This window comes from Erithacus rubecula (genome assembly GCF_903797595.1).
Source record: "Erithacus rubecula genome assembly, chromosome: 2".
Classification (NCBI taxonomy): domain Eukaryota; kingdom Metazoa; phylum Chordata; class Aves; order Passeriformes; family Muscicapidae; genus Erithacus; species Erithacus rubecula.
Window position 1 is genome coordinate 69,574,726 of NC_136685.1, and position 24,965 is coordinate 69,599,690.

The following is a 24,965-nucleotide window of genomic DNA, read 5'->3' on the forward strand; positions in this document are numbered from 1 at the left end:
GCTGTAGTATTCCCACGCTGCCGGGGCCGGCAGCACCAGGAAAGGACTTGCCCCAGCTGGCAGAGGAGCACCGTGCCCAAGAACCTGCCTTTCCTCACTCCTAAATAAGTCATACGTGTTTCTTAACACGACAGTAGGTCCAGCAGCTGCTGGCAGAAGAGACAGGATGGCTGGCACAGGCGCTTTTGTCCAACTCCACTAGTCAGGGAGATGGTCCGAGGCCTCTGTATTAATCGATAGTAAAGATGCAGCCTAAGTGTAACAAGTTACATTGGTAAAACAGAGTCCTAATGGCTGAAATAATTCGGTTTTCTGGTCTCTGCTATTCAAATGCTCGTTTCCTGTATCAAGCCCTTATTTTGGCAAAGGATTCACTGAGGTCCTATACACACTCCCAAAAGATGACCAGTCTCCTGGGGTGGGGCATAGTTCTCCTTTCCACAAAACCCCCCTCCAGAAAACCCAAAAACAAAACAACAAAAAAAACCAAACACAACAAAACAAAACCACCTAAACCAAACAAAAACCAAACCAACCAACCAACCAAAACCTACCAATAAAACCAAGCCTATCTAAAATAAATCTTCTGACATACTTGCCTACATGACACAATCTATTTTGACTTTTGGCCTAGGTAGTTGCAGGGGAATTTTTATTATCTTCAAAATATATTACAAAGTAGCACAAATATAAAGGTTCAGATTAAGGGTTTTTCATTGCTTAGCCTATTTTTTTCCTCATTCTGCTTTCTTTAGTAACATTCTTAATAGATAAATGACTGGGGATGCACTACAATAATGTTCCCATTTAAGAGTTCAAATGGTATTGCTAGACCAGCTAAGATGACACAGGAGAGGATGAAAAATGATAATTAGATTTCTCCACATACTTGGTTCTTAGGAGGTAATTACAGTTCCCCAAGTCATCACATACCAGCCCAGTTATATAACCCTGTTTTGTTTGTTAAACTTGTTTGAGAGCACTTGACTTGAGCTCACTTACTTTCTTAGTCATCTGCATCACACCCAGAAAAAGAAGCCTTGGAAACACGTTTGCAGGCACACACACACTCATAAGAGGTGTAATACATGTTACACTGAACCCTCCCATGATCTCCCATTAATCTCTTTTGTCTGCCACCAGGGGGTGGGGATGAAGTCAGTCACAGGATCAAGAAAGGAGGACAAGGAAACTCAGGTTTGTTTGCCCAGGCAGTTTTTTTTCTTCCCCACCACCCTTTCTCCTCTTCCTCTGCTCTAATCCCAAAAATTTACAAGCCTCCTTAATTTGCAAAGAAATACCTACTCCTGCCCTTTACAGAAATTCTGATCAACAAAGTTTAGAATTCATGTTCATTAGTACTAAACAGACAGGTGGTCAAATTTGCCTTGATTATGGTTTGGCTAAGGAAACTTGCCTTTCCAGAATGCTGCCAAGTCTGTCCAACAAAAACAACTCAAGGAACACCAGCTAGTGCTCCCGATATACTTCAATCCTGTCAATCAGCTAATAACTTTTGCCAACCACCACCACCACCATCAATGGGTACTTGGAAAGGAAGATTGTTGTGTTTCTCTGTTTCTGTTGTGTTTTACTCACCAAGAGCCTAACTCCAAATAAGTAATTGGTTTGGTTTTGTTTCCAAATGTTGTCTCCCTGATCCCCATTCTTTTAAGCTGACATCTTTTCCTTCACTGGACTGCACATGAAATGCCTGTGTATTCTCCAGTTACTAACACATGGTAGAGCTCTACGTTTTCTGTGCAGAAGTCAGAGGATTCGAAAAAAAAAAAATGAAAAGTAGTATAGCATTATTTTCAATGAAGATTACTTTCCCATTTTTTTAAAATAAATTTTCACCTGCAGTCTGTTCAGTTTGTAAGTTCGTAACTGTGATCAAGTTTCTTACTGCTCTTCAGTTTGGCCCCTGAATAACTATTTCTGTTAGAGTGTGTCTTAATATGAAAAAGCAACTGTTCCACTTCTTTTTTCCTTTTCAATATTATTGGTCACAGAAAGATTTCTTTTACTGGTGACAAACAAGGAAGTTTGTTTTCTATTAAAAGAAAACAAAAAATCAAACAATTTTGACCATAATTTGCTGTTCAAAATAATTTATGAAGCGGTACCTCTTGGCCTTTTATTTGTATAAATTATACAACAACTATAGTTTTTTTTAGACAATGAGATGAGTCTGTATTTAGTACTTCAATCATCGTTCTCAGGGTTGGAAAAGTCTCTGATACTGATGGTAGGCTCTTGTAAGAAGGTGAAATACTGAAAGAGAAAAAAAAACCACAAGTTATTTTCTGATGAGTTTTATAATTTACCTGCAAGTTAACACATTAACTTAGACTTCTCCTCATCCTCTCCCCCTCAACAAAATTTGCAACCTGTGTCAAGAGTCAAGTCCGTGCAACAGGCTTGGGGCAGAGTGGCTGAAAGCTGCTGGGCAGAGAAGGATCTGTGGGTGCTGGTTGACTGCAGCTGCAGTGTGGCCAAGAAAGCCAGTGGCATCCTGGCCTGGATCAGCAATAGTGTGGCCAGCAGAACCAGGGCAGTGATTGCCCCCCGTGCTTGGCACTGGTGAGGCCACACCTCAAGTCCTGTGTCCAGCTTTAGACAGCTCACTGCAAAAAGGACACTGAGGGGCTGGAGTGAGTCCAGAGAAAGGCAATGGAGCTGGTGAAGTGTCTGGAGCACAAGTCTTAGGAGAAACAGCTGAGGGAGCTGGGGTTGTTTAGCCTGGAGAAAAGGAGGCTCTGGGGGGACCTTATTGCTCTCTACAACCACCTGAAAGAAGAATATAGCCAGCTGGGGGTTGGTCTACTCTTAGGTTAGCAAGGGACAAGACATGAGGAAAAAGCTCAAGTTATGCCAGGGAAGGTTTAGATCAGATATTAGGAAATATTTCTTCATGGGAAGGGTGAAGACATTGGAATAAGCTGCCCAGGGAAATGGTACAATCACCATCCCTGGAAGTCATCAAAAATGTGTGGATGCAGCACCTGGGGACATGGTTTAATGGTGAATACAGTGGTGTTGGATTAGTGGCTGGACTCACTGATCTTAAAGTTTTTCCCAACCTTAAGGATTCAATGATTCTCAGAATCTGTTGTTCACAAACAGCTCTTGCTTTTCATGACTACTCTGTCACCATACAGAATGAAAACAATGTCTACATAGAAGAGCTTTCAAAAGCAGCAGAAGTTAAAAGAAAAAATGTATTGCTTTAAGTCTTCCAGCCTAATTTACTATATCCACTATTATTTGTCTACCACAGACAAATTAGCCACTTGGGCTAATTACCTTCATATTATTACACCAAGTCCTTTGGGCTGCAGTGCTTTAGATTTTTTTTTTTCCCTCCTCAGCAAAGTCAGCTTCTCCACTCTGGATCATTTCCTCACCTATTATACATCTCTAATTTGATCCAGCAATTCTCCAAGTTCTACTATACTACAAAATGGTATTTATTAGAAATAAATAGTTTGGCAAGGTTATTTTTAACATGAATTACTTCCTGATCTGGTTTGACATGGGTTCACATAAGTTTCAACAGTACAGCTGAGAGAGTCAGAAACATATGGGTAGGACTGAAATATCTTAAGATGACTTTACTCTCAAGAAGGAAGTTTCTCTTTGGTAAAGATATGTCAAAAAAAACAAACCCACAAAACAAAAACCAGCATGAACAGAGGATTAATAGACTAGAGTATATAATTGAGAGAATTACAGAAAAAAAATGTGGGAACCATAAATATTTTATATGTCCATGACAAGCATGTCTAAATATTTGTGCAGACTACTTTTAATAAAAAACACAACTTGCTACACCTGTAGTTTAGAAATGTCACTCCTTAATGAATACGGAATTTGACTCATTTACAAGTAGATTTTTAGCCTAAGTTTAACAAAGATGCCTTATTAGCCTTCTTCATTTAGGAAGGGATTTAATACTCTAATGAAATTCACCAGGCTCAGAACCCCTGATAATCAAGTTAAACAACACTAAACAGTATGAAATGTTTGGCACTAAGAGCAGCTGCAGAGTCCCACAGACTCTAGAAGCTGGAGATATGGAATCTAAGATCCTGTTCAAAGTAAGATCAAATGAGAAGTCAAATCGGGGTGTCAGGGCTTTATCCAGCCAAGTCTTGAAAATTTCCAGGGGTGGAGATTGCACAGCCTCTTTGGGCAGTCTGCTGATGTCAAGATTATTCCAAGTCTAAACATTGTTTCAACTCATGCACATGGCTTTTTATCTTCCCACCAAACACTCACAGGTCCTGCAGAGCTGCTCTTAGATGAAAGCCTCCTTTTCTCCAGGCTGAACAAGTCCAGCTCTCTCCTGTTAAGGCACGTGCTCCAGACCATTGGCCTATTGGTGACTCTCTATTGAATTTGCTCTGGTTTATTTCAGTGTCTACTGCAGCTGAATGCAGTATTTTAAGTGTGGTCCAAAGTGCTGAGTACCCCCTAAATCTGGTCATCCAAACATCATCGTAATCCATCTAGTTGTCCTTTTGTCCAGACCATAATGTGCTATTTTGATATGAGAGTACCGTGTTGTGGGACCATTGTTGAAGTAAAAATAAACAACTGTGATTGCTCTAGTGATCCCCAAAAGTCGGTTTTTACCACAGAAAACCATCACTGAGTCACAACGTTTGGTAATCTCACACTGGTTGTTTTCTGTGAGTTTTTCCTTCATATCAACTGAAATGCTTTCCTAGAGGACTCCATGACTTTCCCATGGATCAAAAGGAGTCTGACCAGCCTACACTTTTCTCTGGGTTTCTTTTTGGCCTTCCTGAAGAAGAACTCAAGATTTCCTTTCCTGCAGTAACCAAGAATGTTTCCTAACGTGCACCATGTTTCCAAGATTATAGATAGCCCTGAAAGGACCTTGGCCAATTCTCTCAGAACCCTTCAAGTGTCTTGACTCTGACTTGAAGCATACTAGAAATTGGTGTTGTGTCTGGCCTGATGTTTAGATTTTGTATTGGCAATAATTAGGGGATGAATCAAATGCACCAGATTCCTAATATTAATTCACTGTCAATGTATGCAGTATTAAATTCTAAATTCATATGAAAATAAAAAATGTGAAACATTGCACAGAAGTCATGCACCTATATTAAGTAATATAACTCTCAATACTCAAAATGTCCACCTACTTTGAAAACATTTATTCTCAGATCAAAATAGAACTAAAGGATAAGAAAATTACTTTGGATAGTTTGAAGAGATCTATAGAAATTAAAAATAAAGAGGTCAAAATTTCTCCTTGCTTTGTTCACTCATTGCCAGATCTACTAACCATAAGCCATATTATAAAAAGACAAATTGGACCCACTAGATAAAATGAAGAAAACATTAACCCAAAGAATTTCCTCAGAGGATAATACTCACATAACTGAATGCCTAGACTACTAACTACTCTGTTAGACTAGAAATACGCTACTATGTGTGCAAATGCAAATCTTGTCCCATCAATTCCTAAGCAGTGTTAAAAAATGCACTGAATCCTTTACTAAACTCATAATTTCTAAGTAACATTTCTTAGTGTAGGTTTGAATTTTACACATAGTCTTTCATATTTTATTTCCCTATTCCGCATCTGAACAAAAGGATTTACCTTTTTAGATTCATCCAGCTCCTTGCTATTTTGCTAAAAGCTTCAGACCCTGGTGCTGTCATGGCTTCAAAATCAACCAGCTGAAAATGCAGGAAAACAAAAGAGATATTAAGAAATGACAGAATTTTTAAGTTCTCTAATTTCAGGAAGGGCTTTGAGGGCTTTGCTGCCTATGTTCTTGTTAAGAAAAGAATAAAGTCACAAACCAGTCTGTGCCCTACTTTGTCCTTCACCATCTGCTTGAAGCCAGCATTCAAGCCAGGCACTAAAATTCTCTGTGGGGTTTGCACATCCCTACACAACCAGTACTGGAAGCTACACTTCCAGCTACACTGGCCATGGCTACTGAATGACCTGCCAGGCAACCACAAGACTCTTGGCTACTGTGCACCTTTGACTTCAGAGCAGCCTGAAAATGCATGTTGTCATAAGTCTGGGACCAGCTTAGCACTTCTAACAACTCCAACAATAAACTCCAGTTTCATTCAACAATTTCTTCCATGCTGTAAAAGTTTTTCTGAAAAACAGGTTTATTTGTATTCAAGCACTCTGTTTCAGGAAAAACCTTCAAATGTAAAGATGTCCCCAATGTTCCCATAAGTCAGAAATCCTGCTTAGTAGTAATCCTGAAACTCTGCTTGCTTGCATAAAATCAGTCATCAAAATACTACTCTATAAGAAAATACTTAAGAAACCCCATGGAAGTGTTTACCTTAGTTTGGACTCGCACAGAATGGGGTAGATACCAGCTTAATGGTGTACTGAAAAGAAGCTTTCTTGCTGCTAAGCAAATGCTGTATGCTCTTAAAAGCTACTAGAGTTCATTGTACTCAAAGGAGTACATTGTTTTCAGGGCTTTCTAGAACAGAAGAGAAAAATCACCCTTTCTTCAGTTATCCATGCAGGGTATTTTCTTCAACAACTTGGATTCTCACTGGAATTTTACTGATTATTTTGACAATGCATTAAAGAGACAGAGGTGTTCTCACTCCTTTCATGCTGAAAAAGTTATTACAGCTAACAAGCCAATTCCTGAAGAAAATTAAATCCTTTATTGAGCAAGGTGGTATAATACTCAAATGTAGTCACTTATAAACTAGGACTTAGTTTAACTTCAGCAGAATACAGAGGGGAAGGAAAAATCAAGAGAAGTTGCAAATCTGTTTCTACTTACTGACCCCCTAAAAGCTCTACAATACACTGAGAGAACAGACAGAAAATTTCTTTTGTGGGCTGGAAGAGTCACTAATTCTTCTCCAATATTCTCAGAGTACTTCTCCAAGCAAGCTGAAAAGAGCAGCTCAGCACACTGGAAGTGCTTCAGTAACAGATCTGTAATTCCTGTGGGACCAAATTGCTACAATTTGACTGATCCAACTTATTGCGCATACCATCTCCAAACTCACCACCTGTCAGAATAGCAATGGAATTTTCAACACACTCTCAGGGTGCAAGACACCATAGCATGCAGCTGACCCATCTCCTGCAAATAAGCATGCAACTTCTGTTCATCCTTACAGCTCTTTCCCCACATTTACAAGCATTACTTCTACCATCAATTCTGAGCTAATGTATTTTGATACTTGCCTTTCCTTTAGGGATTTTTCCTGATACTTCTTTTCCACTTGCCATTAGTGCTCCCATGATCACTGAATAAGCTATCACACTAAAAGAATAAAATTAAAAGCAACAAATGGAGTAGAAATCTTTCCATAATGCTATTTTAGACTACAAAAGAAATGGAACATAGTATTGTTTCATAGAAGGCTAGTAAAGATTACTGCGCTAGTTATTTTAGAAATAAGGAAACAAGTACAAAACACTTAAAAAGTGAAATCACTGTAACTATCCAACATCACTAGAGCGAAGTTATGAACCTATGGAGTTTTACTACTGTTTCTACATTAGTCAGAACAATATTTTCAGACTTTGGAGTTCTTAAAACTCCACAGGGCTGAAAACAAATCAGACTCCTGTTCCCAAGAAGATCAGCTGTAGCCCAGAAGAGTTTATTAACTCTACTGCAATAGAACTAGACACACCATAAACTTGTTCAATTATTTAATTTTTAACTTTTTTTTTTGAACTGTGAATCTCAGATGGAATTTTTCATAACTTTTACATTCTATAAGATAAATGCAAAATCTGATTATAAAATCCCAAAATTGGAAGGGATTTTTTTTCATACTGAACTGTATCTAAGAGTAAGATCCTACAGTTTCATTTGGTGACCCTAACAGTTGCAACAATTTACTAAAATCATATTTTAGTGTATCTATTTAAAATAAGTTATGCTAAAATATATTCAATCTTAAAAACACATTTCAGAAAAACTTCCTAAATGAAATTGCAGTGGTATAACACATTATAGGTTAGAAAAGCAATTTAAAAATTACACTTCTCAATGCATGAGCTGATTCTATAAATACAGACTACTCATCATTTTAAATATACATGCAGCTATGAATAGTTACCATTAGCAATTACAAACTAGCTTTTAAGACAGTACCAAGTCAGTTCCCATTGTCACAGCAGCACAAAAGGAGAGGCTGTGCAGGGCACACAGCTCCATTAAAAATAATATTAATATTAAAATAAACATTAAGATACTGCAAGACATGGACATTGTATAGCAGGCATTCAAGGTAACAGATATAATGAACACCAACACTAACCTAGATCCTCTTGAAAGTGGCATTAAATTATAGAAGTAATAAACTAGTGACAGGATCAAGTTGCAAACAGCATCTACCTCCTAAGAGAAAAAAAAAGCATGAATTAAAGATAATTTAATAACCAGGTAATACCTTATAAAGCTACACATTGCAGTCTTATGTCACTACAATTATTTTTTAAGAACCATTTCAAATCTGAACATTTCAAACTGTGAAGGTGAAGTCTGATTAACAGATGTTTAAACAAACTACTTTGTTGTATCTTTAACATTTAGGTGAAATACAGTTCACCTACACACCTATTAAAGGATGAAAAAGCACAAGGTTAAATGTAGTCAGATTGTCCTGGCACATCAAATCAATAGAAACATAATTCTAGTGCTTCTCATGAATTCGTGCTACTCATCTTATATGTAACCACCACGAGCCAAATCCTAAACAGTACTTATAGGGATGATGACAAAGGTGAACACAGACTCATGAGAGAAATAAGAAAAAAACAGAACACACTGTGATATTGAGATCTTGCCCGGACACTCTCTAGTACTGCAGGCAAAGCACTGCAAATTTTAAAGTAACAGACAGAATTATAGCACTTCTTATGGTATTTGTCATAATTTGGTTTAAGTAACTTTATTACCTAAGAACTCTCAAAAACTATTAGAACAGGGACTATAAAACAGAAAGTATAAAAACATAAAAGGATTTTTCAAGGAATTAGTAACTCCTTGAACAGCCTTACCCCCAGCTCTGCAGAGAGAATTAGAATTTTTCCTTTAGCTGTTAGATCCTTATATAGTGCATCTATTTCTGCATGATACAGCTGTGTTCTCTCTTCTGTCGTCTGAGTTTCTACTGAAAATAGTATGTTCCCCACTCTGTTAAGCAGATGAAAAAGAAAAGGAGGTAAGACTTTTTTTTAACAGAACTTGATGCATATCCAGGGTAAATTACAAATCTACTACAGTTACACATCACCTTTTTCCTATCATCTTCCTTAAGCAGGAGATTATGTGCATTACTTCCCATTTAATTTAAAAAACCCCAAAATCAGTGAATTAAAAATGCTACATCACATTATAAGTTTAAAAGAATATACAAAGACTGCCACATAATCATAGATGAAGTATTTCCACTGAAGAATACCTGGCAAGCATTAGTGTTTCACTTAAATTGTGGTTAAAAAAATAGGAAATATAAAATTTTAAAATATCTTCACAGGCTTAAGATTTTTGTATAGAATGTAGAGTGTAATTTTCTTCATTTCTAAACTACCAAAATGGGATTGTTTTAGTGTAAAGCAGTTATATATATCTATAAACTACGGATCAAAACAGACTGAACAACACCAAAGTTTGTCCAGAACAAAGTTAGGCTATTTACTGACACCAAAATATTTTCCTTAAAATGGTGAGGCCATATATTTAATGCCCTTTCACAATATGTAAGCCTGTGATTTAGGATGTAAAATTAAAAAAAACAAGAGATACAATAATATTTTAGAAGGAATTTTGGATTCCGTGCCACTATTAAAAGCACACAAATTCTGGGAAAAATCCCAATGCATAAAACTTTAATTTAAAAAGGTTTTTATTTAATAGTATGACAGCAGTTCTGAGCTTCAGACTTGTTCATTTTTCCGAAAGGCAAGGAATCAGAATCCAAAAAGTGAGACATTCACTGTCTCACCCACAGAGTGACCCAAAGCCTCCTGAATGTATTCTCATACCTTCAGGTACTATTTAAATTTTCACTTGCAGATAAAAAGATCTGCAAACATCTTAAACATAAAAAAGGCCAAAATCTCAAATAGAAGAAAGTGTCTTCCATTCTTAGATCACAGAAATTTCTATTCCATTCAGGACTTCTCAGTCAACACAAAAGACAAGGTCTCACAAGAAGAAATGTATTTTGATATGTATAAAGACTGAGGTATTTGATATTTTTCCCCTTTAAGCATTTTATAGTCTAAGCTGAAAAGCAAAGTATATTTTCACTTTTGTGCATATGTTAGAGAATCAACTCAGTTCCATCAGTGTTATCCATATCCTTTTTTTCTCATAAACACAACAGGAATCAAGTCCTGAAATGAAAAAACTTGAGTTATTTACAAAAATGCCTCTTGTGAAAAACAAAACCCACTTTATATGAACAGAAATGGCATTTCAGACAATTAATTGCTAATAGCTCATCACTGCTTAACGTACCCTAACCCCAGAAAACTGTGAACGTACTTATCTCCCGTTATTGTAATTGTGAATCCATCATATTCTTTGCCTTGATCCTTCAGGCTGGGGACTTTTGTGTTGACAGTAAATCCATCTCTAGTTTTACTGTTAAACTGCTTTCAAAAGAAAGAAAAAGCAATATTAGAGGTAGCAGAGACAGAGGCTGCCTACTTATTGCTTTGAAGCACTTAAAATACATAGAAGACAAATTAAACGTGGACAAACTTATGGAACAGAACAAAGTTACTATCAGTGATGTTATTTCATTCATCCTTTACTTCCCTCTGAATGGAAACCATAAATACTGAATGAGGCACAGTGGTATTCAACTTTATAACTAAACAGTGAATAAAATGTGCTATTTGTGAAATGCAACTGTTCAAGTTGTACAGATTCCTTCCCAAGTTGCATGTTGATGGCAACCTTTTGGTGCTACAATGTAAATGGAAAAGCAGGAATTTGAGATTCCATTTTATGTTTACACTAAGAAGTGGCTGCATTAGTCCAAGTGTGAATTCCAGAATACAACTCAAAGCAACAGTTTTTTAGCTGTGATCCAGTTTCAATTGGTGTTCATCATCATCAGAAGGAAAATATCTCTAGGTTTAAAAATTTTACAAAGCTACATTATCATGAGTAACACTGTAGCCAGAGAGTTGTAAAACCAGGCAGAACTGCATTTAAATCAAGCCAAAAGCCCAGCTTTCCACATACAGCATTTGCCAGCTACCCAAATAACCAAGTTACATCACTATTAGAAAAACATTTATTTTATATAGGCACTAATAAAGACCAGCATTTACTCACACAGTTATTTATATTAACCCAAAACCTGTGATGCAGTGTGTTTTGTTTCAAGAGAATCCGCATTTCTTTTAAAGGAACCAAAGGCCTCTAATGAGATAGCATTCCACTTTGATTCAGTGTGGAATGGGATGCAGGAGACTCAAATCAGACCAAAATGTACAGGTAGGGAAACTGAAAAGAATATTTGCTACCACTTGAGACATTTACTTTGAAATAATTATGTAATAAATGTATATAACATAATGAAGTCCACTATGTTTATATATTTTCATTATTTTCTTGGAGTAACCTGGATTTTTAAAATCCCCGGTAGCATTTTTTCTGGCCCATGATTCAAAAGTAAGCATATTAGATGCCCTACAGGATTCTACTAGCACATTTGTGCATCAGTAGGGAACCACCCTAGGCTGCTACCTCTTCAGCAAAAGCTTTTGTTAAGGTTCAGTTCATATCCACTTGGCTTCATCTTTCAAAGCCAAGAACAAGGCAGAAATATAAAAAAGACCTCTGAAATTAGAGTGCCTTCAAATAACATATATTCACAATACATTATAAAAACCCACAGAAAAATGTAGTGTTTAAGCCACGTAGTTCCTGCAAAGATAACTAGTGCACAAGTGAGCACTACTACCAAGAACAAATCCAAACCCAGTCTGCCAGGAGTAGCAGCAAGGCAGCTTCAGAGATCTCTGCTCTTGGCAACCCAGCTGCTTTGCTTAGATACAAAATTCCACTGTGGACACACAAGATAAGAAAGTAAAGAATTTGTCTCTGTTTAGCATAACTGTTTCTTCCCAAGTTTTATTCTGCTCTCTCTAAAATCCTGTACAACCCTTAAAAAAAAAACATACTTTGTAACTTTGTTTCCCCAACCCCAAATACTTACACACTGCTCATCCTAGATTTATCTGGAGGAATGGGGGGACAAGGGACACCCGTTACTTAAACCCAGATCAAATATTACTACTCAAGTTGAGATAAGAGTATAAACCATTTTTCAGATTATATATCTAAAGCCTTTCTACAAGGTCTGACCACAAACCCTCTCAGCTGAGAAGGTTGGCTTCAAAGAATTACATTTAACATTTTGGTGTCCCATAATTTTGTTAACAGTTCACAGTTAGGCCAAGGATTTAAAATATACATCACCCATTTGCACATATTAAAGGGACAGTCCAACCCTATATATGCAGATTTGGAGTAACCTGTGCTAATATTTCCAGTTATTCATTTTAAGTTTATATACAATGGTTCTATTTTGAGGAACTGAATATCCCCCTGAACACATTTTATAATTTTTACCATATATTAAAGTTTTTCTGTAATTTACCTTCATTATGGGAAGAAGATCTTCTACTTTATGTACTTTTTCCAAAGCTTCTCGAACCTCTAGCAGTCCTTTTGGATTATTAGCACTGGAAAAAAATTAAATATTAAATGCAACAGTTGAACACATGATACGGAAATTCACATATCTTTAAGCTAATCAGCCACAGTGAAGTAAGTTATTGAAAGTTAATTATTTATCTTCTGATAATTAATTCCTTTATACTTTTCCACATGCTCTCCTATACCTCAAAAAGCAATTTGCTCCAATATCAGCTCAGCTTATTTTTTCAGCTTCAAGCCTCAATTTCAGTATTCAACTACTCTATCTTACTCTTGCTATTGGCCATTCTAAAGCATCAGTGTCTGCATGAGTGTTTGTGGGCAGAGGTTACTAGGTAAGGAAAGATGGAAGTAGAAGAGAGTTAAAATTAGAGATATTCTTCACAAAATATACACATCTGTGTAGCCTCAAAGGCAAGTAAATACTTTAGATGCAGGCACAGCTGGAAGGAACCTGTTGAATTACTGTTCTAATAATTATTAATTACACTATACCAGATTTTAAGAACAGAATTATTTTAGGAATCATACCATAAATTGGTCTGGTTTAAGGTCAAATGCTACTGCGCTTACTCAGAACAAACTTTCTAGCAACAGAGGACACACTGTCAGCTGCTATAGAACTTACATATTTTCAGCAACTATCATATATTTCTAAAATATCAACATTTTCAACTGTTAAAATGATTTTCTATGCTTTCAGGGTTTTTTTTTTAATATTTAAGTAGCATAATGAGATTGTAAAATAGAATTCAGTATTTAATAAAAGTTACCAAGCCAAAGGAAAATTAGAAGGGTTTAAAGCTAAAAAAGTTTTTTAGTTTATGCTATCAGAATACTGAGCCACAGTATTCAGTACAGAAGCCAACATCAATTTTCATATTACATTATTTCATTCAGGAGTCTACAACTCTCTTCAGTTTCAGGACAGCATCTACTAACTCATCTATGTAACAGATAGTAAAGATTATCTGTTCACTTAAAACACTTGTTTCAATGACAATTATCTTCCATATTTTCTTTTATCTTTTTTCCTCACTTCTTAATAATAAACATTTTTCTCAATACAGTCAGACTAACTGTACTTGATTCTACCAGGAGGAAACCCAACATCTTTAATAAATCATATGCTTAGAAAGAGTAGAGGTCCAATCATGACAGAACCATGGCTACAAATTCAAAACAGTAATTAGTTTCTAGGTACACTGTAATTCACAGGGATTTTTTACCTATTAGTTTTAGTTTCTTAATGTAGCAATGAATACAATTCTTAATTTCCAATAGGAATTTAAACAACTATATATAAGGAAACCTGAACTTTCTAAAATAAGAAAAAAATCTTTCAGACTTTGTGAAATGAATATTATGTAAAATTCAGATCACTATTACCAGTGAACAAAGCAACAAAGCAGGGGGAAAAAAAATTTAATTTACCCGTGATAAACAAGGATCCTGTCTTTGATAAAATGAAGAATTTTCTCAAAGTATTCCAGGTACCGCATGTTAATGACCTGTCCCCTACAAAAAAAAGAAATTGTTTTTTGAAGTCTTGTTGTTCAACCCAACATTCCAGGACACAAATATTACTCAATATTTGACACAATTTTATTCACAGTTGCTCTGTAAAATAAAGAACTGAACTATGTAGGGTGAATTGCCAATCTCCCATTTTAAATATCAATTACATAATGAACTTCCTCAAACTTATGTATCATTAGATTCGTTGTTCTCTGATAAACTACATTCCATGCATATTTCCCCATTTTTAGTGTGCCTGATTCCAGCAAATCTTATCTATATGACAATTATCAATTTGTACAATATATAATCATCCCTAGACTCATAGATATAACACAACTAGAAGAATTCTGAATTTGCACATCTAGAGAACCAACACACTCCAGTTTACACATTTGTCAATAAACATGTTGATCTGCTCTGACCACACATATCTGGTCCACATGTATGTTTTTTTATTCACCTATGTCCCTCTGTATTGAAGTAATTTTGCTGTTAATCCCAACAGTTACAAGTAGTAACTGAAAAACAAAAATATTAAAAAGGTGTTGCTTTTTCTCTTGTGCTACTACAAAAAAAAAAAAAAAAAAAAAAAAAAAAAGAAAAAAAATCAATATTAAATGTGGTAGAAACCTGTTAGGATTATAACCACTCCGAGAGGAAAAATTACATACCATTACTGCATTTGTAGGAGTCCTTCCTCTTCTCCCAGTCTACAAAACAAGATTTTATAAAGCAAGCGTTATCGCTCTCTGAGGAAGCAAAACCACTGTCAATCACAGGAAGCTGTGTACACCTAGCTTTTTCTTTCCACTTTAAGGGACTTTTGGCAGCTCAAGTCCCTGTCTGATGTCTCACTTGACAGACTCTCACCTTAGGAAGCCTAATCTCAGAAAACCAGCAGAATCAGTCCTCAGAAATGGAACAGAACTAGAACACATACACATATCTGCACATAGGAAAGGGAGGCAGAGAAAGCAGAAGGATGAAGACAAATCTAATATACATCATTTGCCCTTGTTGTACGTCCCATCATTTTCCATCTGTATTAAAAAAAATATCTGTACAACAGGCAGTAGCGTGTCAGTATAAGGAAGTGGATCCTCCTTGAGTGTCCTCTTGGAAAATACATCCAAAGCAGACCTATCATTCTATAAGGCCATCTAGAAGCTGTAGCACCAAGAAAGGCTTTTAGTGGGTTATCAAAAGTGATTTGTGTTTATTCCCACTCTTTCTTCCTGTTTAGTAAACACTACCACCAAGAATTCAAAAGTTGCAGTGTTCCAGTTGCAGTGGTTTTTTTTTTGTAAGAACATTAAGCATATCATTAATACTTAGCTGATCACAAAACCTTACTTTATCTATGAAAACAACTAAAGCTTTTGAAAACATTTTCTCTACTTTAAATCAAACTTATTATCTTTGATCATTTAAGCCAGAAAGGAGATAAGCCAAATTCACCCTTGTCTATAGACCAACAAAGAGACAGCTGACACACTTTCAGCTTGAGAGCATTAAGATCTGAAAGCCTATAAAAATTGTCAAGTACAAGACGTTTCCTGTAGATCTTTAAAAAAAAAAGGCCCTAAATTGACACAAAACAAACAAAAAAGGTTTTTGCTTCCTGACACACTCTAAACATTTTACCATTTTGGAAAACAAAAAATAAAAATTTAATTCAGCAGACACTGAATGCTAATGCCTCCATGACAAGACTCATTTGACAGGAACCACTGAACAATACTGGCCTTCAATGGAAAGAATTAAAGAAAAAGGTTGTGCTAACAGACAAGTAATCCAAGTATTTCTGCCCACAGAAATTCCTGGTGTACAATTCAGATATACTAAAACCAAGAGACAGCTTGAGCTCAGCATGACTAGATTGTTTACAAATGCTAGAACACCCAACTGCTGTTGCTACACTTCTTGTTTGACTGAACAGCTTTTATCTTAATACACATAATAACCATACAAACTGCTATTTGTCAGCCTAAATCTACTGTTACACCTGGCTGTCAGGTAGCCATGGTATTATAGAAAGAATTCAGCCTTAGTCACATGAGTATGAGAATAACTTTCAAACCATAACCTAAAAATAAAACAAAGTATATCTTCCTGAAAGAGGGTCAAAAGACCATAAAGCCATCTCAGTTATCAAGAAAAGGTTATTAACTCTGTGCCCTATTAGTCTCTTCAACCAGCAGCCATTTTACAAGCTGAGTGATGTAAAAAGGAAATTATACAAATCTGCGTAATTCCTTAAGAAGAAATTGTCATAGTAAACTAGAACATGCTTCAAAACTAAAAAAAAAAAAATTTAAAAACAACCATTACCACTTAATAGGTCCATTTATTTTATCACTCACATCATGTGAAATAATCAGGATGGAACCAAAGCAGAAACAAATCACAACAGAAAGCTGATCAAAGAAAGTGACTATTACTTAAGGCTGGAGAAGGTTTCCAGAGCCACAAAGAATGCAATCACAATCCACTACTAAAGCATGAGCTACTCCTAAGGCAGTGGTATTTAAGCTGCTTCAAAATTATTTCTTAAAAAAAGGTGCCAAACCAGTATTTGGCTATCAAATAACGATAACCAAAATGCTGATGAGATCCCCAAAAGCCATGGCTCAGCCAAATCAAAAAGGTTAGAATTAGATTCGCTATGCACCTACAATTCTGAATGTTTCTGAAGCTTATTTTCAGAGTCTATAAAAATGATGAAAAGAGCTGTAACAGTACATCATCAGTTTTGCCAGTATTCTCTGATGAAAGAAAAACAAGTAAAGTACTTTGACCACTGCAAAACAAGAGTTTCTAACACAGAGATTCTGTACAAGGATGTATTTCTGCAGACGAAACATTCAGAATTAGTTTCAGGATGTTAATTGTTGTTACACGAATGCCTTTCTCCCAACACAGATCACCTAGAAGTTAAGGCTTTTACTCTCCCATTTAGAAATAAAACTATGAAGAAACAGGTGAAGTATGGGATGCATCTCTGTCTCCAAGTACAGATGGCTGTGGTTGCTGCTGCATTGTGCATACAAGAGAGAAATGCAGCAACAGCAATGATGGAAACAGTTTGGAGCCCAAATGTAATGCTTGGCTTGAGTGAAGAGAGAAACCTGAGCATAAGACTGTTCAAAAAGCAGCACATCTTGCAAAGTAAATTATCTGCACTGGAGTTCAGTGCTGCATTAGCCACTCCATAAAGTAAAGTAAAGGGCTAGGGTCCATTCCATAGACTGGAAGTGTGAGGACAAATCCTCATTAGCCTCTGCACATGAACATCAGAACATCACTATTGTTCTCTGCCTGAAATAATTCCTGAGAAGGCTTAATGTCCTTTATTCTCCTTTTCCAGTATAGCTTCTCAAAGAATGAAGATACAGACATACATAAAAGCAGAATGACAGATCAAAGATTCAGAATTTCCCATGGTGGGGGTGGAATAAGATGAAACCTGGCTACATATTTACTTACACAAACACACTCTGCTCCTGTGATTGACAGTGATGTTGCCACATCGAGTGTATTACACTTGTACCACTTTAAGGAGGTAGCACTGTCATAACTACAAATATAAAGTTTTGCAGCATGGGAGAAGATGGAACGTACAACAGTGGTTGAGTCTTTAAATTTTACCTTTATTTGCAAGTGCAACTGTTACCTTTCACAGGTTACTTATTTTGTCATTTTTGCTTTATTCTGGCCTGCCTTGAAAACAACTATGAGAACTGTGTTTTTCCTCTTCACTGTAAATTGGTATTAAAACTAATAGAACAGCATGGTTTAAATACTGATGCCACTGTCTTGAAGAGGCAGTATTCACAAAAATTGCAACTATGATGAACTTAATAAAATGTATACATTTAAGGTTATTTGGGAAACAAAAGCAGCATGTGAAAATACATATATATTCTGGATCTTCTTAGATACTGCTGTAACTCAGTTGCACAACTGAAACTCAGGAAAAAGATAAAATGTCATAAGGGAAAATTGTGCACAAATCCCAAACATTTCATCAGAAAACATAAAATAAACATAAAAGAAAAACAATAAGCACATATACATTCAATGTTGTAAAATGCTGTTTCACAAAGAGCAGGTAATTTCTGGTACAGTCCCTCAGTATGTATGGGAATGCTGTTTGGTAAAACTCTCATACCTGATTAAGTTAATGTGATTATTGAAGCCTCTGCTAAGGCTCCGGGCAGGCATTTGGTCCAACCAAAGCACAGGCTGGTCAGGGTCAGCTATCCTACAAAGACAAAGGAAATCAACATTGGCACACATTTTAACCCACGTAATATTTCTAATAGAGCTTTTTTCACAGAACAATTTTAGGCATAAACTAGAATTCAGAGATCACAGAAAAGAACTTTTCCTGAAACATATTTTTTTCTTACAAAACCCATACAACTCAAATATTTGATGTTTCTAGAGTTGAAACTGTTAGTTTTTATTTGCCTTAGCTGCAGTGGATCCTATGGTCTCTCACAGCTTTGCTTCAACTGGAAAATGCTATTCCAATTTTTTCCCTTCTTTATGGAAAAATAAAAATTGAGCATTTTCAGAAGTGCGCTCATTGTACCTACACCATCCTTTTCTTTAATCAGAACCTTTCTAGTTACAGAATGGCAAGTGATCATTTTCTTGTCCATGACTGCAGCCCTTTGGTTAGCTGGAGCACTCATCATTATGACAACCAATCCAGGCTTGCTCTCTGTCCTCTGTGACCATTACCTTCGCCACTTCACTGCAATATCAAACATATCTCTCCACTGCATCAGTCTGGTTTTCCCATTCATCCGAACTTTGGAGTTTGCCCAAGTCCGCTGCACGGCTTGCATTACTTCTAGAGTGGCCAGTCCCATTGCTGAGGTGAGGCAGGAGGACAGAGGTACCAACAACAGAAACAGAAGACCAATTAGAGACAAATACTCCGTTTTGCAGACAGGAAAACTGAAGCAGGAAAGCAATGTATTTATAGGAAAAGAGTGGACAACATCAAAAAAACTCTGGGAGATCCTGATTTCCAGTACCCAGCTAGGTCAAGAAAATGCTGAATAATCATTATTTTAAACATCCTATCTGGTTTGAAAGAAAGAGTACAAAACTAATTTGCAGATAGAAAAGATGTAGCATTCAATTATCACCACATTGACATGCCCTGCCGCCCCCCCTCAAATTTACAGAGCATTTTCAGTATACCTCTATGTATCCTTTTATTTGGAAGAAATCCTGGTGTCTCATACTGCATCATGGAACCCAGATGATCAGCTACACATATGAGTTCTTGCACATCAGGCTTATAGCTTTCAAAATTCTGAAATAACACATCTCTTACAGAGGAGAAAAACATGCATCAGACATAGCTTGGCTATAAAAGTCCTGAAAGCATTTGATGAACAAATCTGTGTTTTACAAATCAATACCATTTGTGTGAGAAACATTAAAACACAGGATAAAGAACCTTCATTTCTCCTCCCAGTCCACTGAACATATACAGGATGTTGCAGTTACACCTAATATCTCAAATAAATTCAGTCTTACTGAATTCAATGGCAGACCCCCCTATTTAAAATAGGCTTAGAAACATAAAAATTCTCACTTTATATGTGGCTGTAACCCTGGCTGTTCTTCATAATTTTCTATAAGAAAAGGAAGATTTTTGGCCCAGTGATCCTTAAAATTTCCAGGAAGATCTATATCAGTATTATACTCCGTGAGTGGGGTATCCAAATGTGCATGCAAATATCTGGAATATTCTAGAGGAAAGAAATAAAATTAAGTTCTGCTTGCATAATCAGTTTACTTATGCCATTACACAAACACAGTAACCAGGTTATAAGCTTGTCAGTTAAACAACACGACTTTAATATGTCATTATTTTTAGGTAATATAATTTTGCTATCAGCCAATTTCTAAGATAGAAATAAGTCTTTTTCAACTAAGTCTATGTTTATATACAAATGTATGTTCCATTTTTGACCTACCTTTTAACTGTGTGAACAATTAGAATCAGTGTACCTTTTTCTTATCATACATACCCAACAGTGCTCATGAGCATGTACACTGGTTTCTCTAAAATGACAATAACTACAAGTAAGTTTGCATTTTTAAGGTCCTTGAAGCATTTAAGAAAATTTAAAACAAAACAAACCAATTTCAACTCACCTCGGAGGTATTTCACTTTCAGATATTCTGGACTGGCCTTCTGTCCTGGTAGAGGATCATTTAACATAACTTTGGTCTGAGCTTTTATGCCTTCATAAAACTGCCCCATTGCAACATGGCTGAGACCCTTCATGTACTGGCACACTTCATTGTATGGCTCTAGCTGCAGACATCTCTAGGAGATTAAAGGAACAAATCACCCATAAATCAAGAGACAGGAAAAGTATTGTCAAATAATCCAACCTGTCTGGTCAGAAGACATGCGAAAAGATTTACTGATTAGTAAGATCCACTTCCCTCATAATTTTCTTTCAAATGCTGCTGGGCACTTAAACTGCTAGCAAATGTAAGAAAAAAATATTTTCAGCTTTATCAAAGGGGAAAAAAACTGAAAACCCAAACCTTGCCAATGCAAATATGTTTTGCACACTTTACTCTCAACGTTAGCTGGGAGAAATAAGGCAAAATATATTCCTGACAATATAAGAAATCATTTTGGATTAGTCATAGAGATACATATATTTTCTGTCATCTCTTCACTAGTTCATGCATTAATACATTTCTATGCTAGCCAGCTATTTACTGTATGTTAAACACACAGCAAATTCCTGTTTAGGATTCAGAAACGAATGCTCCACTTCTTCCAGCAATTACATGCCTTTACAAGAGCATTTCCATCTCAGAAGTTGAAGTAGCTTTTCAATTACACCAGTACCTACAAATTGGGTTATATAAGGTGCAATAATGCACATAAAGGGTTCTCTTTGGGATAAGCACAGATTCATTTGGAAAGGGATCTTATTTCATTCCTTGCTATAAGAATATGGGCATACAAATAACATTTGTCTTTTTTGTTCTGTCTACAAAATAAGGCAAGTATTTATTGCCAGCAGAGATAGGCAAGATTTTTGGCAACATGAAAATTTTTGCAAGCACAGTGAATCACAACATATGCTGAATTTTTCAGAAGAAAATGCTCTAGAAAAATTAGATAAACATTTTAACTTATTTTCATCTGAAAATTACAGACTAGGACGTTTTACTGTATGTTAAACACACAGCAAATTCATCCGATATGAAAAAACTTTAGGTTTCAAGTCAAAGTATCAGCAAGAACACAATCACCAGTTTAAAAAAAAAAAAAATTCATCCTGAGCTTAGTTTTACAAAAACATAAAAACAATTAAAGAAACCATCTTAGTTTTAGCAAAATTTCATTTTTAGTTACAAACTTAAGTTTTATCTTTTAAGACAGACTTCAGAAAAAATACTCCTAGTTCAAATGCATGCACACTCAGAATGAAAAAACCTGGAAATCTCTCCAATTTACCACATCTGTTGAATACAAGACCTTTACATTTTGTGTTTACTTATGGACTGCTTACCTTAAAATTTCTTAGTGCTTCATCTAAGCTACCGTGATGATAAAGCATCATTCCTTTGAGCTGTAAGGTCTGAACATGATTTTGATTCAGCAGTAAAGCCTTCTGGAAGCTCTCTGTAGCAGCATCAAAGTTGCCAAGCTCTCTAGGTGATTCCAGAATGTGAAAAGTGAAAAATACAGAAGGCAACAGTGACAGAAAAATTACTTGTTAAAGGTGACTTTAAGGTATCCAAAGGGGATATCATTGAAGAGAAACACAGTACTAGTGGAAAATGTCTTTAACAAAAGCAATAGTTTTGCAACTATTCTTCTGTGATAATAACAGAACAGCTGCACAGAGTTTGTTACTCCCAAAAATATGTACTCTGAAATACAACCCCACAAGACAACACATCTTCACAATCCTTGGCAGACATTAAAACTGTAGAAACATATGCCTAAGGTATTTCTTCAGAAACTGAAGTAAATAAAACTTCCACATAACTTTTTTCCAAGAATGCTTTATCTTTGAGAGGTCTTTTCAACTTTTAAATACAAACATGCTTTTAAAAATCTACCAACTACTTTAATGCTGAGTAAGAAGAAAGCATATGGTGTTTGAAAACTGAAACTAACTAAACATTTATTGACTGGAATTACTCCATGTGCAGGACACTTGTACATGTAAGCACACAGTAAAAACAGTCACAAAGAAACTGAAATGCAAAAATTAAAATAGAAATAATATACAACTGAATTTATCATAGTTTTTTAAATTCAGTACACTGATTTCTTTAAGATTATTAGACAAAATTAATTCAAACAAGAGCAACTAGGTTTCTAGAAAAGCAAACAAGATTTACTAGGTTTAAATACATTTGCCGAAAAGAATTTTTTGGCAAATGTATTTAAAACTAGTAAATCAGAATAGTAATTAACCACAGCTCTTTAGCTTCAAATAAATGCATGAACATCAAAGCCACTATATTTGAAGCAGGATTTAATCAGCTATAGCTCATGTTGTATTAAACCTTTCCATAATTTAAAAATAATTTAGCATACCTAAAACACATCTTAATGAAAACTGCCATTTAATTAACCTTTCAGTCTGGGAGACTCAAAGAGATACCAGAGACTAAATTAGAAATACAAAGCAAATATAGAAATTATTTACATTGAACACATTCTGACACAGCCATACCAGCTGCTGGAGCTACCAAATATCACATTTGGTTCTATGCAATTTTGTAACAAATATGAATCTTAACAAATGGCTTTAAAACTACTTCTGAATATGAGTACCTGTAGGCTTGTCCCAGACTTTTATATGCATCTATGAAGTCTGCTTTCTGCTTCAAAGCTTCTTTGAAGGATTCAATGGCTTCCTACAGAAAGGGACCAACAGAAAAATTTGTAACTTATTACATTCATTAAATTTCAGCATCCTCAGTAGCTCCTAGCTATGGAATTTACAGTTAAATATCAAAAGTTCTGGAAGGAACAAACAAGCCATGAATTTATTACAAAATCTATAGAGTAAAAATTATTACATAATAAATGAAACATTGAAACATGCTTTACAGAATTGACAGATTTAGCTGTAATTCTTTTGGTTAATATGCAGTGGGAATTAACAATTCTTCTAGTATTTTAATAGAGTTCAGAGATTAAATCCCTTCAGAGTTTGCTTTCAAACTTTAGTCTGATCCCTAAGGCAAAGCAGTCTCTTCTTACAGTCTTCCTTCTTCATTCATAATAAATCTCTTAAGTTTTGAAGGCCAAAAGACTCCTTCAAATCTGAACTCTGTCTTTAATTGTCTTATTGCATTCTTTGTTATTTCCTCAGTTGGAAACATTCTCTTGAGGGATTACAGAGTAAGCAATCACCTTCACATAACAGCATGTACTGTTGCTATTACTGCTGTGAGGAATACAATGTAATAAAAACAAAAGCTAACAAATAAGCATGTGGTTAAAGAAATACTCCTCTAAAGAATCTCATCAAGAACCAAGCTTTTCAAACTAGAATGGCTACACAAACTGGAATATTCAGTACTGAGATTTAGAATTAAGGATGGAATAATCAACTACTTTATATTCCTAAGGAATGCCTAAAAAGTATCTTAAAGTCTTCAGTGCAATAAATTAGATGCTGTAAGGAAAGAATTACTGGTATATATAGTTGATTTAAAAATTGTTATTTAGAGAAACTTTAAATATATTCTGAGCACTACAATGTGCACAAAAATACCCATTGAATAAAAATGTAGGACAATCACCTACAACTATGGATAGGCTCATATCCTATAGGTAAGTTTCAAAATCAAGATTATTATTCCCAAAAGCAATGATTAAAATACATTTCTTTTCACTCAAAAATGAACACAGCCTCAACTCAAATCTTCAGTTTTCAGCAAGCCTTATAAAACCTAAGAGATAGCATGTACAGCTTTCCTTTAAAAGGCAGCCTGAATCCTGATTGGAAGCTAAGGTTTACCTTGGGATGAAAAACCACTCGGTGACAATCTCTCTGAACATGAATATCAGGGAAATTCCCATTTAATTCTGGAATTTTTAAACACAATCATATGAATACTAGCAGAGGTGCTAAATAAAAATATCTTTCAAAGCATTCCTTAAACATGTCTGTTATCACTGATCTACTGAGTTTCAACAAGACTGCAGTACTTACATATCATATAAAGGAATTTTTTTTATTTTGCTTGCACTCTATTACCTTAAAAATCTTCCTTATGTGAGAGAAAATACATATACCAACACCATATTTCCATAATATTTTGTGGAAATAATTTCAAATAAATGGTATTATATGTGAACTATTGTTTAACATAGCTTTACCTTCAAAAGTCCTCTGTGAAAGAAGGTTAAGCCTTTATAAAGCATAGCTATAGGCTGATTTTTGTTCAGTTCCAGTGAGCGCTGAAAATCTTCATGGGCAGTTGCATAATCCTATGATAAAGAAGATTTCAAATGACACAGAAAATACCATACAAATGAGGAAGTATATGGAGTTTTCTTCTCATAAAAGTAAACCACATAATTTTGTTTAATATATGAAGCCAGTCTCAGGGCTAAGCAGCAATGATTATCAACTACCCATCAGAACATCAAAGAATGCACAATACACTTTTACAGGA

At 35.5% G+C, this 24,965-nt stretch overlaps 1 protein-coding gene across 2 annotated transcripts in view; it reads right to left on the reverse strand.

Annotated features, from left to right (window-relative positions):
- Positions 1–2,097: 2,097 nt before the first annotated feature.
- Positions 2,098–24,965, reverse strand: part of TTC13 (tetratricopeptide repeat domain 13) — a gene marked incomplete at its 5' end in the record, with an annotated part of 37,957 nt that continues 15,089 nt past the window's right edge. Inside the window, 16 exons of one of the 2 annotated variants that reach the window (XM_079330708.1) lie at positions 2,098–2,277; positions 5,642–5,721; positions 7,229–7,307; positions 8,317–8,396; positions 9,059–9,194; positions 10,551–10,657; positions 12,682–12,766; positions 14,175–14,258; positions 18,433–18,525; positions 19,011–19,143; positions 19,479–19,609; positions 19,879–20,035; positions 20,445–20,619; positions 21,830–21,971; positions 23,110–23,192; positions 24,667–24,777. In XM_079330708.1, coding sequence (XP_079186834.1) covers positions 2,154–2,277; positions 5,642–5,721; positions 7,229–7,307; positions 8,317–8,396; positions 9,059–9,194; positions 10,551–10,657; positions 12,682–12,766; positions 14,175–14,258; positions 18,433–18,525; positions 19,011–19,143; positions 19,479–19,609; positions 19,879–20,035; positions 20,445–20,619; positions 21,830–21,971; positions 23,110–23,192; positions 24,667–24,777 — 1,800 coding nt within the window. In that variant the 3' untranslated portion in view covers positions 2,098–2,153. Of the gene's footprint in view, positions 2,278–5,641; positions 5,722–7,228; positions 7,308–8,316; positions 8,397–9,058; positions 9,195–10,550; positions 10,661–12,681; positions 12,767–14,174; positions 14,259–18,432; positions 18,526–19,010; positions 19,144–19,478; positions 19,610–19,878; positions 20,036–20,444; positions 20,620–21,829; positions 21,972–23,109; positions 23,193–24,666; positions 24,778–24,965 lie in introns of both variants that reach the window. The other variant, XM_079330707.1, reaches the window with a different exon arrangement.